The sequence below is a fragment of the Ogataea polymorpha genome, assembly GCF_001664045.1.
Source record: "Ogataea polymorpha strain NCYC 495 leu1.1 chromosome Unknown OGAPOscaffold_6, whole genome shotgun sequence".
Classification (NCBI taxonomy): Eukaryota; Fungi; Ascomycota; class Pichiomycetes; order Pichiales; family Pichiaceae; genus Ogataea; species Ogataea polymorpha.
In genome coordinates this window covers 548,602-560,618 of record NW_017264703.1, presented here as the reverse complement: position 1 = coordinate 560,618, position 12,017 = coordinate 548,602, and the positions used below count along the sequence as shown (strand labels likewise).

Below are 12,017 nucleotides of genomic sequence, written 5' to 3'. Positions count from 1 at the left end.
GCACTCCATTGAATGGAAGCAGTTTCAGCACGAGCTACCTCGTGCCTGCGTCCAAAGATTAGAAGCCAACCTAGGATGCTTTGAGATATTGCAGTTCAAAGTTCCAAACTACGCAACACGAACCAGTCGCGATGTTGTGACTGAGACCAGAAAACTCTACGTGACGTCCTCGTCGTTGATCGTTGTTCCTGATAACTTATTCCATCAGTGGAAAATTGAGATTCGAAAACATGTACAAGAGGGCTACTTGAAAATATTGGAACTTCAAGGACAGGCTGAACTTCCTCAAAAGGTTGCCGAGATAATCAATAACGACATTGTTCTCATATCTCTTAACTACTTCTCAAGACAGTCTGAAAAACCAGATTCAATTTTGAGGTCGATATACTGGAAAAGGCTGATCATTGACGAAGGACATTCCATGAACTCTAGGTCCACGCGGGCCGTGCTGCTTGCCAAGCAGCTGGCTGTCGAGCGCAAGTGGACAATCACGGGAACGCCTACCCTAGGACTCACCAATCTACATGTGGAAGAAACAGAAGAGGACTATACCATCAAACGAAAATTCAATGCCAGAGATGATTTGGTGAAGCTAGGCACTGTCGTTTCCAATTATCTAAAAGTTGAGCCTTGGAGTACAAACCCAAAGTTGTGGCTTAATAATGTTATCAAACCGTTCGAAAATAATAGTTTGAATGGAGATCACCAGCTAATGCAAATACTACAAAATTTGCTTGTGAGGCATTCTGTCAAAGATGTGGAGCTTGACATCAAGCTCCCAAAGCTAACGCACCAGCCAGTGTTTCTCAAGCCCTCGTTTTTCGACAAGTTGTCGATCAATCTGTTCATAGCTGTTCTTGCGACTAACGCAGTCACATCCGAGAGAACGGACAGAGACTACATGTTTCATCCCTCAAATAAAAGCATTTTGAGAAGACTAATCAACAACCTTCAGAAAGCCACTTTCTATTGGACGGGCTTTTCTATTCAGGACATTGAAAACTTGCTTAGTATCTGCAACTATGCGCTCAATACCATCAAAAATAGGTACTCCAAAGATGACATCAAACTGCTGCAGAGCTCTATCTATACCGCCAAGGTTGCCTTGAGTAATTCTCGATGGAGAACTAATTGCAGTGTTCACGAGATGAGCTATTTCGTTTCCAATTTACCGTTAATGTTCCACAAAACCATGTCAGTTGCCAACTACGAGTACGAGGTAGATGACTTCCACAACCCAATAGGTGTTTACGGATATCCGCAACTGCATGCTGTTCAGAAACTGTTCTTTAAAAATCGACTGGTGAAAGAGAGTTTCCTGTTTGAGAGAATACTTGAAGAAAGCTCTAAAGAGTTCTGGATCAAGTACTGGAAGTCCAACGAGTCCAAGGAAAGTCGCAAACGGGGCTCGTCAAGGGTTTCCAACCAAGACAGTATTGACTTGGACAGTGTACGTCTAATCAATCACGAACCTAAGTGGAAAAACGAGTTTGACCCTGCAAGAGAAGAGCTCGAGATAACTGCCAGGCCCCAGAAACGAACCACGAGACAACATTTTGAGTCTTTAAACCAGTCACCACGAAAGAAGATTAAGTACATTCCAGAAGGGTCCGATACCCCTATAACTCCAGAACCTATGATGCCGGAAGGAAACTTTGCGTCGCATTTGCGCCATGCTCGAATTCTGGGTACTGCATCTGTCAAATTGTCATATTTGACGTCACGACTGTTAGAGAACCAAACAGTTGGAATCAAGTCTATCGTGTTTTACGAATTCGAAAACAGCGCTTATTACCTCACTGAATTGCTCGACCTGTTGGGCATGAATTACCTGATGTACTCGACATACGTTAAGATAGCGGAGAGATCCAATAACCTGACAAAATTTGATCTGTGGGACACCTCTGTCAGTGGTGGTATTGTTCTGGTAATGGATGTGAAATTGGCATCACATGGACTGACAATCATATCTGCAACGAATGTATTTTTTCTTAATCCAATTTGGAATAAGACAGTGGAAGCACAGGCAATCAAAAGATCACACAGAATCGGACAAACCAAGGAGGTGTACGTTGAAACCCTAATATTAGACAATACAATCGAGAAGGAAATGTACTTGAAGAGAAGTCAGACAAAAGTGGACGAAACCAAAGAGTTGATTGACAATACGGGAATGCAGGAATACATTATGCGGTTTGAGTTTCTTAAGCTATTCGAGAACTTTCAAGAGGAATACGAGCCCATCCGCTCTCAAACTCGCTATAAAATGGACCTGGGTGCGCCAAAGGATGATTATGACGATGGCTTGAAGCTATTCAGCGCTGAAAGCATTGTCGAAAATGGGATAAGGACCTGGAAGCTTCCTCTGTTCACTGAACAAAGTCTGGCACGCACCACAGAAAATGAATCCAAGATCAAAGACGAGCCGATTGACATTTTTAAGACGGACTTTGAAATGCAACAGGAAGGTACTGTTTCTGGTAAGCTTTTGCAAAAGCTTAAAAGTCAACGGAAAACTGTTCGTTTTGGCTGAACCTAAAGAGAGCGTAAGATGAGCGTTCCATCGATGGAGCCACTGATCAACCTGTCATTAACCAAATCCACATCCAACACCGTCCCCAGGTGTCCGTCGAGCCTACTCTTTAATCTCCGGCTCGCAAAGTCCCATACGTATACATGAGCATCATTGGATCCACTGATGATATATTCTTTGCCGTCAGACTTCTTTACTGCTTTCAAACGTGTCAGAAAGTCGTCTGTAGAAGCCTTAGCCCCGTCGAAAACGTACGGCCGCGCCCGAAGTCCCTTTGTATATAGCCTTGAGTCGTAATATTTGATTGTGTTGTCGACAGATTTGGACACAAGGTAGGACTCGTCTGGAGACAACGCTAGCGAGGTCACGTTATTCGTTTGATTGCACTCCTCCCAGAGGAGCATACTCCTTTTGCGCGCATCGTAGCAGAACACTGTTGGGTCAATTCCTGCGAAATAGAACCTCTGGTCTTTGGAATCTATTGTTGCTGTAAGAAGAGGATATTTGTGTTGGACGGTATCAATTTCAAATCTCGACCGTGAGTCCCACAACTTCACAGATCCGTCATCCGAACATGTCACAAGCATGTCGTTATCGGAATTGGATATTTCATTGATGCACATTTTATGGTAAAACGTCTTAATTTTCTGATTTTTGGTGATATCAAACACTGTTGCGGTGGAGTCAGCAGAAGCCACAAGTAGATGGTTTTCGTTGAGGTGAGACCATCTTATAGATGTGATGGCTGATTTGGTTATATTGGCCACATTGTAATCGTAGGGCAGCTCTTCTTTGATCAGTTCTGGCGAATCTGGGATCTTCCAAACGATCAAATTTCGATCAACTCCCCCCGAAGCCACAAGCGTCCCGTCTTCGTTAAATCTATTTGCGAGCACAGCTCCTTTGTGACCATTCAAGCGTAAGGCATAGGGGACGCTGGTGCCGTTCTGGTGCACTACCAAAGACATTCGACTAGAAGCTATATTCTCCACCTGCAAAAATTAAAATATCGACGCGACGATTTCTCCCCCGGATTTCGTTAGGCAGCCCTGTGTCTGGCCCCGGTGATGGCGGTATTAATTTTTCATTGGGCAATCGTAAGAATCTTGCTATTATATTTATCGATTTAGAAACATGCTTTCCAGAAACGTCGCTTTTGCTACCAGAACCAACAGATTGGCTTTCGCCAGACTCTACTCAGAGGGTTCCACAGGCGCTACCCGCAGTGATGGCTCCTCTGATGCTTTCACCGTAAGCATAACACCACTTGCCTACTTTTTTACTAACCTTATTAGAAACGTGAAAAGGCCCAAGAGGATTATTACATTAAAAAGCACCAGGCCGAGCAAATTGCTAAGCTCAGAGAGCAATTAGCCAAGCAGAAGGAGCAACTCGACCACCTCGAGTCGTCTATCAAGAAAGACTAAGCCAAACCATTATTCCAACAAATCTATCTAGTACGTAACGTTACGAATACTTATTCTACACAGTATTAGTAAAAAAAGATCAGTTCAATTTAGGTCTTTTGACATTGTCGAGCAAGGAGTCCTCCTCGTCGACTGGACCTGGGCCATCATTGGCTTGTATTAATGGAGTCGAGATGTCAGCATGGAAGTCTTTGATGATGGAGTCCACGTCGTCAATTGTGAGCGGTCTCACATCTCCAAGCTTCTTAATCTTAGTGGTAACCTCCTTGACCTGGTCGTCCGACAAATTGAGGTTCAATTGTTCCACTCTGCTCTTGATAGCGTTCCATCCCGTCAGTCTGTTGGCGAAGTGGATGTAACGCGACAGACCAAAGTCAGATGGGTTGAGAATCTCATAAGTGGATGGGTTGGCCAAAATGGCCTTGGCATGGATACCAGCCTTGTGCGTGAACGCGCAGAAACCGGTGATCGGGTTGTTGAACGGAATGTTCACTTGCACAGCCTCAGCCACGAGATTCTCCAGATCTCTCAATTTGTGCAGCTTGTACTTGGACATGACGTACTCTCTGTCTGCTGCAATCATTCTAGCCATCAAACCGCCTAGTGGCGTAATACCATTTCTTTCTCCAATACCGAGAACGGAAACGTCAATGAGTTTGGCACCTGCCTCCAAAGCAGTGTAGGCGTTGGCAATGGCACAGCCGGTATCGTTGTGGAAGTGGCACTCAATGTCGCATGACACGACAGACTTCAAAGTCTTGACCAGCTCATACACCTGTCTAGGATTAGCGCAGCCCACAGTGTCGGCAATACCAACTCTGTTCACGCCGATCTTGTCAACCGTCTTGTAGATGTTGAGCAGATCGACAATGTCGGATCTGAATGAGTCCTCGGAGGAAAATCTGATTTCAATACCCTTGGACTTGACAAATTCAATAACTTCAACGGCAGACTTAGTGATGTAAGACATGTCCTTACCGTGAGAATACTGTCTCAGAAACTGGGAGGTTCCAATGACCACATCGACACCATCAACACCTGTCTCAACTGCAACCTTAGCATCATCCATATGACATCTGATGTGAGTCAAAATCTTAGCCTTAAGCCCAAGTTTACAAATGGCCTCGCAATCGATTCTACTTTGCTCGGAGGCAACAGGAGAGGTCAGTTCAATGTAGTCGACACCAAAGTCATCCAAAGCCTTGGCGATTTCAATCTTTTTTTCTGTGCTGAAGAAGGCGTTGGCAAATTGCTCACCTTCTCTCAAGGTAGACTCAATCAACTGGAAAGATCTAACGTTTGATAAATAATCGCTAGGATTTGGTCCATAAGGATTTACCTGGACCTTCTTGTGCTGCTCTTCGGAAACCTTTTGATACTGATCTGGCATGTTAGTCAATAAAACAACTTCAGAACATACCTAATGAGGACATAATCAATTTTTAGATAAAAAATCCGCCTCTTAAATTACTTGGAGATGAAATTATCACGAAAAAAAATGACTACACGACCTGCCGAATATAAATTTTCTAAAACAGGTATTATATGATGCTATGATAAATATTCATACCCTGTGCCTTCGCTGTCTCGTGCAAGATACTGCTCATCGATAAGTACCTCAATCGCTTTCTTGATGTCCGCCACAGTAGGCTTGAACCGATCGATCATCTTGTAAACCTCATTCGTTAGCTGCTCGTGCTTGTAATGTTTTCTAGCTTTCATCACCCTCACGATAGAAGCCTTCAAAATACCGTGATGGCGCATTTGAATCTCGGTGTTTGTGTCCTTCTCTTCATTCTTCGAATCTGTTAGTTTCACCCCAGATGCGAAATTCACTTTGATACGCTTGGATGTATATTCCTTCACGATGGTGAAAGTTGTATGAGGCTTCGTGATAGCTTCCTCGCCTGGAGGATTCTGAATCAAAAGTTTGTTCTTAACTAAGGGAACGATGTTGGCCTTGAACACATCCACCGGAGCAGCAGTGGCCTCTAGTAACTCAGCAACGCTCAGCGTATCTGCTTCGTTGAATGGGTACAAAATGGCCATCTGGAAAAGAGTGACAGTGAACAAAAATGGAGGCTTCCCAGGTTTGGAAATGTTAGCTTTCAGCTCGACTTTGGACCGATTCCAAATCCAGCTGAGCTGCCGTCCAGGGAACTTCGACTGATATATAGAAGCGAACTTCTCTTGTGTGTTGATTAGCATTGGTGGCAGCAAAATAGATTCGTTGCTCTTATTGAAAATGGACTGCCAAGCACCAGAGTCCAGAATCCGCGGTTCCAAATCGGAAACATACTCTTTAGGATTAGGCTCCTGCATGATGGTTTCTTTGTACAAGGCACCGAGGTCCCGCGAAACTCTAATATCGTTGAACATGTTGGTGATTTTGTTTGTGTATTCCTGCGTGTTGGCCGATCTCAACTTGCCAATGATCAGTTCCTCCCTTTCGCCGTCTTCTGGTGTCATTGTCGAACCCATCAATCTCTTGGAGAGGAACCTCCTGTACCAGACCTCAAAACTTTCCTTGTCATCAATGAACTTGAAAACTGTCATGAGCTCGTCAACAGACATATCCTCAGGTTTCTTCCTAAGCATCTCGTCCGCATATTTGGCAAGAAGATCTGGTGTCTTGGATTTGGATTTGTCTTTAGGGGTAGCAATTGGGTTATAGTTTATGAAGGATTGGCATGCGCTGTCTAAAGCCTTCACAAATGCCTCGTTGTTTTCAAAGGATTCCTTCACCACATTTTGAAATTTGTGGTAAACTTTCAAAAGCGTCTGAATATACGTCTTTGCATCGACATCATATGCAAGCCCTTTCTTTGATTTAGGTTTTCCATCTTCTTCCACACTCTGTTCCTTTTGTTGTGCCTCAAGCTGCAACTTGAGCTCTTCAACAGCATTAAGACCCTGTTGTCTGATGTACGCTTGGAATTGCTGCAAAAGTGGGTCTATTGTCATTGGCACTCTTTTCAAAAGGTGGTGCATTCTTCTGATATCAGAATATCTTTCCTGGTCAAGTAATGGAGTTAGTTCTGAGCGAATGACATCTGCATGGTTAGTTATCAAAACCTCATTCAAACAATCGTTTAATGGCCTTCTCGTATGATCGTTTAGCTCTTCGAGTCTCTTCAGCTCTTCCTCTATCCTCTGCTCTGCTTTCACCAGGTAATTAACAACTCCGTACTCCTTGATGAAATTTTGAGATTCCTCAGCGTAGAAATTGTATGTTTCCGTCAAAAAAGATTTCTCGAAATCGTTAATGTAGACAGATAGGTTCTGCTTCTTCAGATCGTTCACGTCAAATCCTAGAAGGACAAAGGATTTGATGGCCACACTTAAGTTTCCAATAGAATCGATTTTGTTCAGTCGTTGATCGCGAATCTGCTCCATGATCTCTGACATCAATATGTCTAAATTTGTGTGAAACTTGTAATCTCTCCAGGAAAGTAAACACAGACTGAGAATGTCGTATATTTCTCTGTGACCATCACCTCGTTCTTTGGTGACCCAGTATCTATTTATGTAGTCGAGGACATCGTTCAGCCTTGTGGATCCAATTAGATACCGTTCCCAGGTCCTGATATAGAACTGAAGGAAAGACTCACCTTCCTTCTGTTTCAGATTCTCCAGGTAATGTTTCAAATAGGTCTTGAGTTTGGCATAGAGTTCCCCACCAACCAATCTGACAGAACCATCTCCAGGACCCCCTCCAACGCTCGATGCCGTAGGTCTCCTTGAAGATGCAGCAGTACAGTAGTCGTAAACTTTGGTGTATGTCTGTGTATACATGAACGAATCAAGAGAGGAGTTTTTCTCATCACCGAGGATCACATGAATAGCGGGCTCGATTTCCTTCCATGTTCGATCCAGAAATGAGTTTGACATATTTCAATGGATGGATAAGTAGCGCAAAGGTGAGCACAAATCAGTCAATATTACAATAAGTTGCAAAGCTGAAAATTAACAAGGGAGCGCAAGTTATAATCTTCCGATAATGCTACCGTTTTTCTCTTGACCCCTTTGTTTGTTTGCCACAAATGTTTTTCCAAGTTGAAAAAAGAACTCGCGTGTAAGGGTAAAAAAAATAGCCCTAACTAAAAAAACGTAGCTTGCGAACTTTTGATGCGATATATATAATGCTAAGATAGTCTTTGGTCATTTCTGTTGACCATTTGCACCACTTTAATGATGCTGATTGTAAACATTATACACCAAACGACCAGGATGATGAAGAGAAATGCGGCTAGGGTTCGTTGACGACTGCACATAGACACCAGCAAATTGGGGTCACTCATAAGTGAGTGGTTGACTCTGCAAACCCATCGAGAATCGTAAAGGGAATTGAAGCTGAGAGCGAGGTTAGCAGAGGAAAAAATCACAAACACGAGCTCGCACATAATCAGTCTCAATTTAGCTTGCGGATCCCTGAGTCCGAGCGGCTGAGATGTGAACTCATCGTAGCTGATATAGAACAGGTACAAAATGGCCACAGACTGCACAACAATTGCCATTATTGTACTCGGTTGCTGCGAAACGTGGTCAGTGGTATCTAGGTGATTATTCAAAACGACTATGCGAGCGGCAAGCCCCAGAGCAACACATGAAAGAAATAGGGTGAACATTCGAAAAAAAAGCGGGATGTAAGAGTTGTATACCAAGATGTCATTCAACCGAGGCTTCCAGTCTTTCTTATTCTCCGAAATCCAGTAGCCTGCTTTCGATCTATATTTGGCTTTATGATAAGCTCCTGAATTGTTTCCATTCAGATCTCCAGTGTCATGGAGCGCGGAATATGGCTGGCCGTTGTACATGCGCTGTAGCTTCTCCTCACCTCTCCAATCTTGTTCCAACTTGTAGCTATCCAGAATGGACTCAGCTCCTGACCGATTGAATTGATCCGGAGCATAGGCGTCAATGTTCCTGAAAGTCGAAATAAAGCGACTCCAATAAGTAGGACTGTAGCAATTGTCATTAGCCTCTGGCTGAAGCGGAATCTGGCCTCGCTCAACACCATCTAGCACGTAGGGCGGAATCGGTTGGATTTTGTGTCGGTAGTGTTTTGGGGTTTTCTGAAAGATGTCCGGTCCATTATTCAGACCGCTGGACATGGTGTTTGAATTTACACCTGATCCAGAGCTAGGTCCAGGATGACTCTCAGACATGATCGTAAACTTTGAATCGCTCCCGTCAGGGGTTCCCTCGGGCTCAGTAAATCAAGCGTTTAGTCTGTAGTTATTAAAATGTCCTAACAAAACAAAGTCTAAGCACAAATTCGAACGCAATTTCTTAGAGCAGCCAAGAAGTAATGTCCACATCCTTACACCACGACCGTGACATCTGTGATGCGCTAGCTGAGTTGCAAGATGAAAAGTCTATGATAAACCGTGAAGCAATGCTTTGCATTTCCCAATTGCTCAGAGTTACATTGATTTCTGTTTTGTGAAAAGCTCAGCAGGAAGTTTAATTGGTTGGCTCATATCGAAAGCTAACTCTGCGTCAATTTAAATAACTCGAGATAATAAATAAAATGTAGCTAGTTTTTAATCGTGGTACTTGAGAAAAATGTTTGCCAACAGCAGCACTATAACAAGTGAGATAAAATCCATGCATCAATTGACATGGGTGCAAAAGCCACTTCCACGCTACCCGTATTAAAGTTCATGACACGTTAGGGTTGAACCCATGATTACGTAACTGGCTATACATAGTAGCAATCTCTAAATAATTGTCAACCTCAGAATAATCAATCAAGAGTTACTGAGCCCCAAAACCCAATCAGAAGCTCATCTGACGTATCTAATATCATGTTGACATTGAGACGTAATACCAGAATGGTATATACTGGAAGGATCTCTTTCCGGCCGTACCATTCACTAGTGGAGCGCATCAAATCTGAGGTTCAGGGCCATCCAATCTATATCGTGTGTTTACCTATCACGACCAAGAAATCATTCTTCTTCTGTCAGTACACTCCAAAGGCCTTACCAAATGGCAAGGAAGGGATGGACACCAAGCTGGTCAACTGGGCGGCGAGGGCATGGAACAAACTTGAGAGGTCCGAAAATAGAGTCAACAAATCAATTGTGAGTCTTATGCATCGTCTTCTAAATGAAATACCGTGGATGGAAACGTGCTTTAGGTCCATACCGTCGCAAAACAAAATCACTAGATATTTGAAAGAATACCAGAAACCACACGAGAAAACAGACAGGACACCAGACCAAGATCGCAAAGTGCATCCTGGATTGGTGACCCAATTAGGCATTTCTCCGGAGGAATTGGAGCAAATACCTTTATACTACCCATCGTTGCTACTCTCTAGCGAGCAAATCACTAACGAACTTCGATCAGAGATCCAAAAAGGTCACGAGTACCATAAAAAGTACTTGTTTGTGAATCTCTTACTGCTGCCACTAACAATTCCTTTTGCATTGATCCCATTGATACCCAACGTTCCTGGATTCTACCTTGCTTATCGAGCGTACTGTCATCTGACGGCATTGAATGGAGTGAAGCATCTCCGTTTTCTGCTGGACCTAAAAGGTGGCGAGGAGCATCATCTGCAGATGATCGGTTTACAAGATGCACACAACCTCTTCGTCGAGTCCACAGATGAAACTACAAGATCTAATGTGCTTGAATACATTGAAAAGGGTGATTTGAAAGAAAAGCTATTGCTCAATGAAAGCTCCATCACGAACATCTGCAAGGCTTTTGGAATTGAGAAATTTGAACCCAACTTGCATGTCGCACTGTATCAGGAACGTAAAAGGCTGAGCCAGCAAGGTCTTGAGCCCTCTAGAGATTAGAACTTGTAATAATGAAGACTATTTATTTATGATAATTTTTGCACGTGACCGTAGCCGAGGGTTCTTTTAGGAATGGAGCTTCGAACATCTGGGAAAAAAAATATAGTAGCTTGCGGGTTCATAATTAGAGAGCACACGACTACGTCGACGAGCCTTGTCCACTATAAATATAAAACCTTTCAGCATTAGTTTTTTTTTCATACCAAAAGTTATTATCCCAGGATGAGAGCTAAGTGGAGAAAGAAGAGAGTTAGAAGACTTAAGAGAAAGAGACGGAAGGTCAGAGCTAGATCCAAATAAGTAAATTGGCGGGCGGAGAATGGCCAAGAGCAATGGCTGAAACGGTGACCATCTCGAAGTCTTTGGTTAGAGTTGTCTTTTCAACCATTCGATATATGTGATTCTCCAACATCTGTATATGCATTGAAAGTCTTTCCATTGTTTATATTTAGTGTGTCCGTTAATATACTTGAGACTGGATCCAACATCAGTTAGTAACAGCCGAAGATCCAAGAGTACCACGGGTCCTGGTCTGGCGACTCGTTTTGGATAAATTGTGATTGGAGTCCATCTGCACGATTTGTAGTCTCTCCCTCAGTCAATTTAGACACATGTCGGTCGAAGTCCAACGGCGATGCCGTCACCGTCCGCATGTCCTCATCTGGATTACGTCCAAAAATGACTGTAGTCGTCCCCATGCATCTAAAAGAATTCGAGTACTGAAAATCAGATGGCATATCGTCGAGGTCAAAAGAGTTATTTAGGTCTTGGATCCAGCGGAGGGTGGTGGTTCCCAAAAGCTGTTCTGGTTTTCCATGATCAAATATTAGGGTATCGTTTCTAACGCTGTCATTCTCTGGCGCTGTATTTTTTTCTGGTTCAACTATCTCTCTTATGGCCAAAGCTTCTTTCTGGTAGGGATGGTTTCCATCCAACACCAATGAGACACTGTTCTGGCTCGAAGTAGGTCTCCAGCGCACTAATCTTTCCTCCATCATTTCAATCAGCCAGTGAGACGATGGGAAAAGCCGATTTGATTGTCGGCGTATGACTTTTGACCTGAGAGTAGGAATTACCTCGGCAGGATTCAAAGAGTATGGCGGCTTATGTGTGGGCGAATCTTCAATCCTATAGGTGCTCCAGATAGAGCCAGACATGGGGTCCATAAACAAGGAGAGGTATAAAAGGAAGGTAAAATAAATATCCTTTGCCCTTTTTTAGCAGAGGTGTCGTGCACAACTC

The 12,017-nt window shown here is 43.4% G+C and overlaps 8 protein-coding genes across 8 annotated transcripts; 3 read left to right on the top strand and 5 right to left on the bottom strand.

Annotated features, from left to right (window-relative positions):
- Nucleotides 1–111: 111 nt before the first annotated feature.
- On the top strand, nt 112–3,512 carry OGAPODRAFT_17184 (uncharacterized protein). The gene has a single exon (XM_018354951.1). It carries the CDS (start codon nt 422–424, stop codon nt 2,531–2,533), a length of 2,112 nt encoding a protein of 703 aa, XP_018209338.1. The 5' UTR covers nt 112–421; the 3' UTR covers nt 2,534–3,512.
- On the bottom strand, nt 2,636–3,512 carry OGAPODRAFT_95424 (uncharacterized protein; the record flags this gene model as incomplete). The annotated part of the gene is made up of 2 exons (XM_018357745.1): nt 2,677–3,512; nt 2,636–2,647 (listed from the first exon to the last, which is right to left on the bottom strand). Exons 1-2 carry the CDS (start codon nt 3,499–3,501, stop codon nt 2,636–2,638), a joined length of 837 nt encoding a protein of 278 aa, XP_018209337.1. The 5' UTR covers nt 3,502–3,512.
- Nucleotides 3,513–3,667: 155 nt separating this feature from the next.
- OGAPODRAFT_95423 (uncharacterized protein) lies at nt 3,668–3,979 on the top strand (the record flags this gene model as incomplete). Its single annotated transcript, XM_018357744.1, has 2 exons — nt 3,668–3,784; nt 3,829–3,979. The coding sequence occupies 2 exons, from the start codon at nt 3,668–3,670 to the stop codon at nt 3,958–3,960; spliced, it is 249 nt and encodes an 82-aa protein (XP_018209336.1). The 3' UTR covers nt 3,961–3,979.
- On the bottom strand, nt 3,978–5,469 carry OGAPODRAFT_17183 (uncharacterized protein). The gene has a single exon (XM_018354950.1). The coding sequence runs from the start codon at nt 5,348–5,350 to the stop codon at nt 4,040–4,042; it is 1,311 nt and encodes a 436-aa protein (XP_018209335.1). The 5' UTR covers nt 5,351–5,469; the 3' UTR covers nt 3,978–4,039.
- Nucleotides 5,470–5,473: 4 nt separating this feature from the next.
- Nucleotides 5,474–7,778, bottom strand: OGAPODRAFT_17182 (uncharacterized protein). Its single transcript, XM_018354949.1, has one exon. The coding sequence runs from the start codon at nt 7,753–7,755 to the stop codon at nt 5,512–5,514; it is 2,244 nt and encodes a 747-aa protein (XP_018209334.1). The 5' UTR covers nt 7,756–7,778; the 3' UTR covers nt 5,474–5,511.
- A 303-nt stretch (nt 7,779–8,081) lies between these two features.
- OGAPODRAFT_17181 (uncharacterized protein) lies at nt 8,082–9,156 on the bottom strand. Its single transcript, XM_018354948.1, has one exon. The coding sequence runs from the start codon at nt 9,126–9,128 to the stop codon at nt 8,106–8,108; it is 1,023 nt and encodes a 340-aa protein (XP_018209333.1). The 5' UTR covers nt 9,129–9,156; the 3' UTR covers nt 8,082–8,105.
- A 575-nt stretch (nt 9,157–9,731) lies between these two features.
- OGAPODRAFT_17180 (uncharacterized protein) lies at nt 9,732–10,792 on the top strand. The gene has a single exon (XM_018354947.1). The coding sequence runs from the start codon at nt 9,798–9,800 to the stop codon at nt 10,773–10,775; it is 978 nt and encodes a 325-aa protein (XP_018209332.1). The 5' UTR covers nt 9,732–9,797; the 3' UTR covers nt 10,776–10,792.
- A 474-nt stretch (nt 10,793–11,266) lies between these two features.
- Nucleotides 11,267–11,932, bottom strand: OGAPODRAFT_14366 (uncharacterized protein; the record flags this gene model as incomplete). The annotated part of the gene is made up of 1 exon (XM_018353415.1): nt 11,267–11,932. One exon carries the CDS (start codon nt 11,930–11,932, stop codon nt 11,267–11,269), a length of 666 nt encoding a protein of 221 aa, XP_018209331.1.
- Nucleotides 11,933–12,017: the final 85 nt, after the last annotated feature.

What these genes read in the sequence shown, in the direction of transcription:
- OGAPODRAFT_17184 (XM_018354951.1), top strand. Translation starts at nt 422, where the DNA reads ATGAACTCTAGGTCCACGCGGGCCGTGCTGCTTGCCAAGCAGCTGGCT.
- OGAPODRAFT_17183 (XM_018354950.1), bottom strand. Translation starts at nt 5,350, where the DNA reads ATGCCAGATCAGTATCAAAAGGTTTCCGAAGAGCAGCACAAGAAGGTC.
- OGAPODRAFT_17182 (XM_018354949.1), bottom strand. Translation starts at nt 7,755, where the DNA reads ATGTATACACAGACATACACCAAAGTTTACGACTACTGTACTGCTGCA.
- OGAPODRAFT_17181 (XM_018354948.1), bottom strand. Translation starts at nt 9,128, where the DNA reads ATGTCTGAGAGTCATCCTGGACCTAGCTCTGGATCAGGTGTAAATTCA.
- OGAPODRAFT_17180 (XM_018354947.1), top strand. Translation starts at nt 9,798, where the DNA reads ATGGTATATACTGGAAGGATCTCTTTCCGGCCGTACCATTCACTAGTG.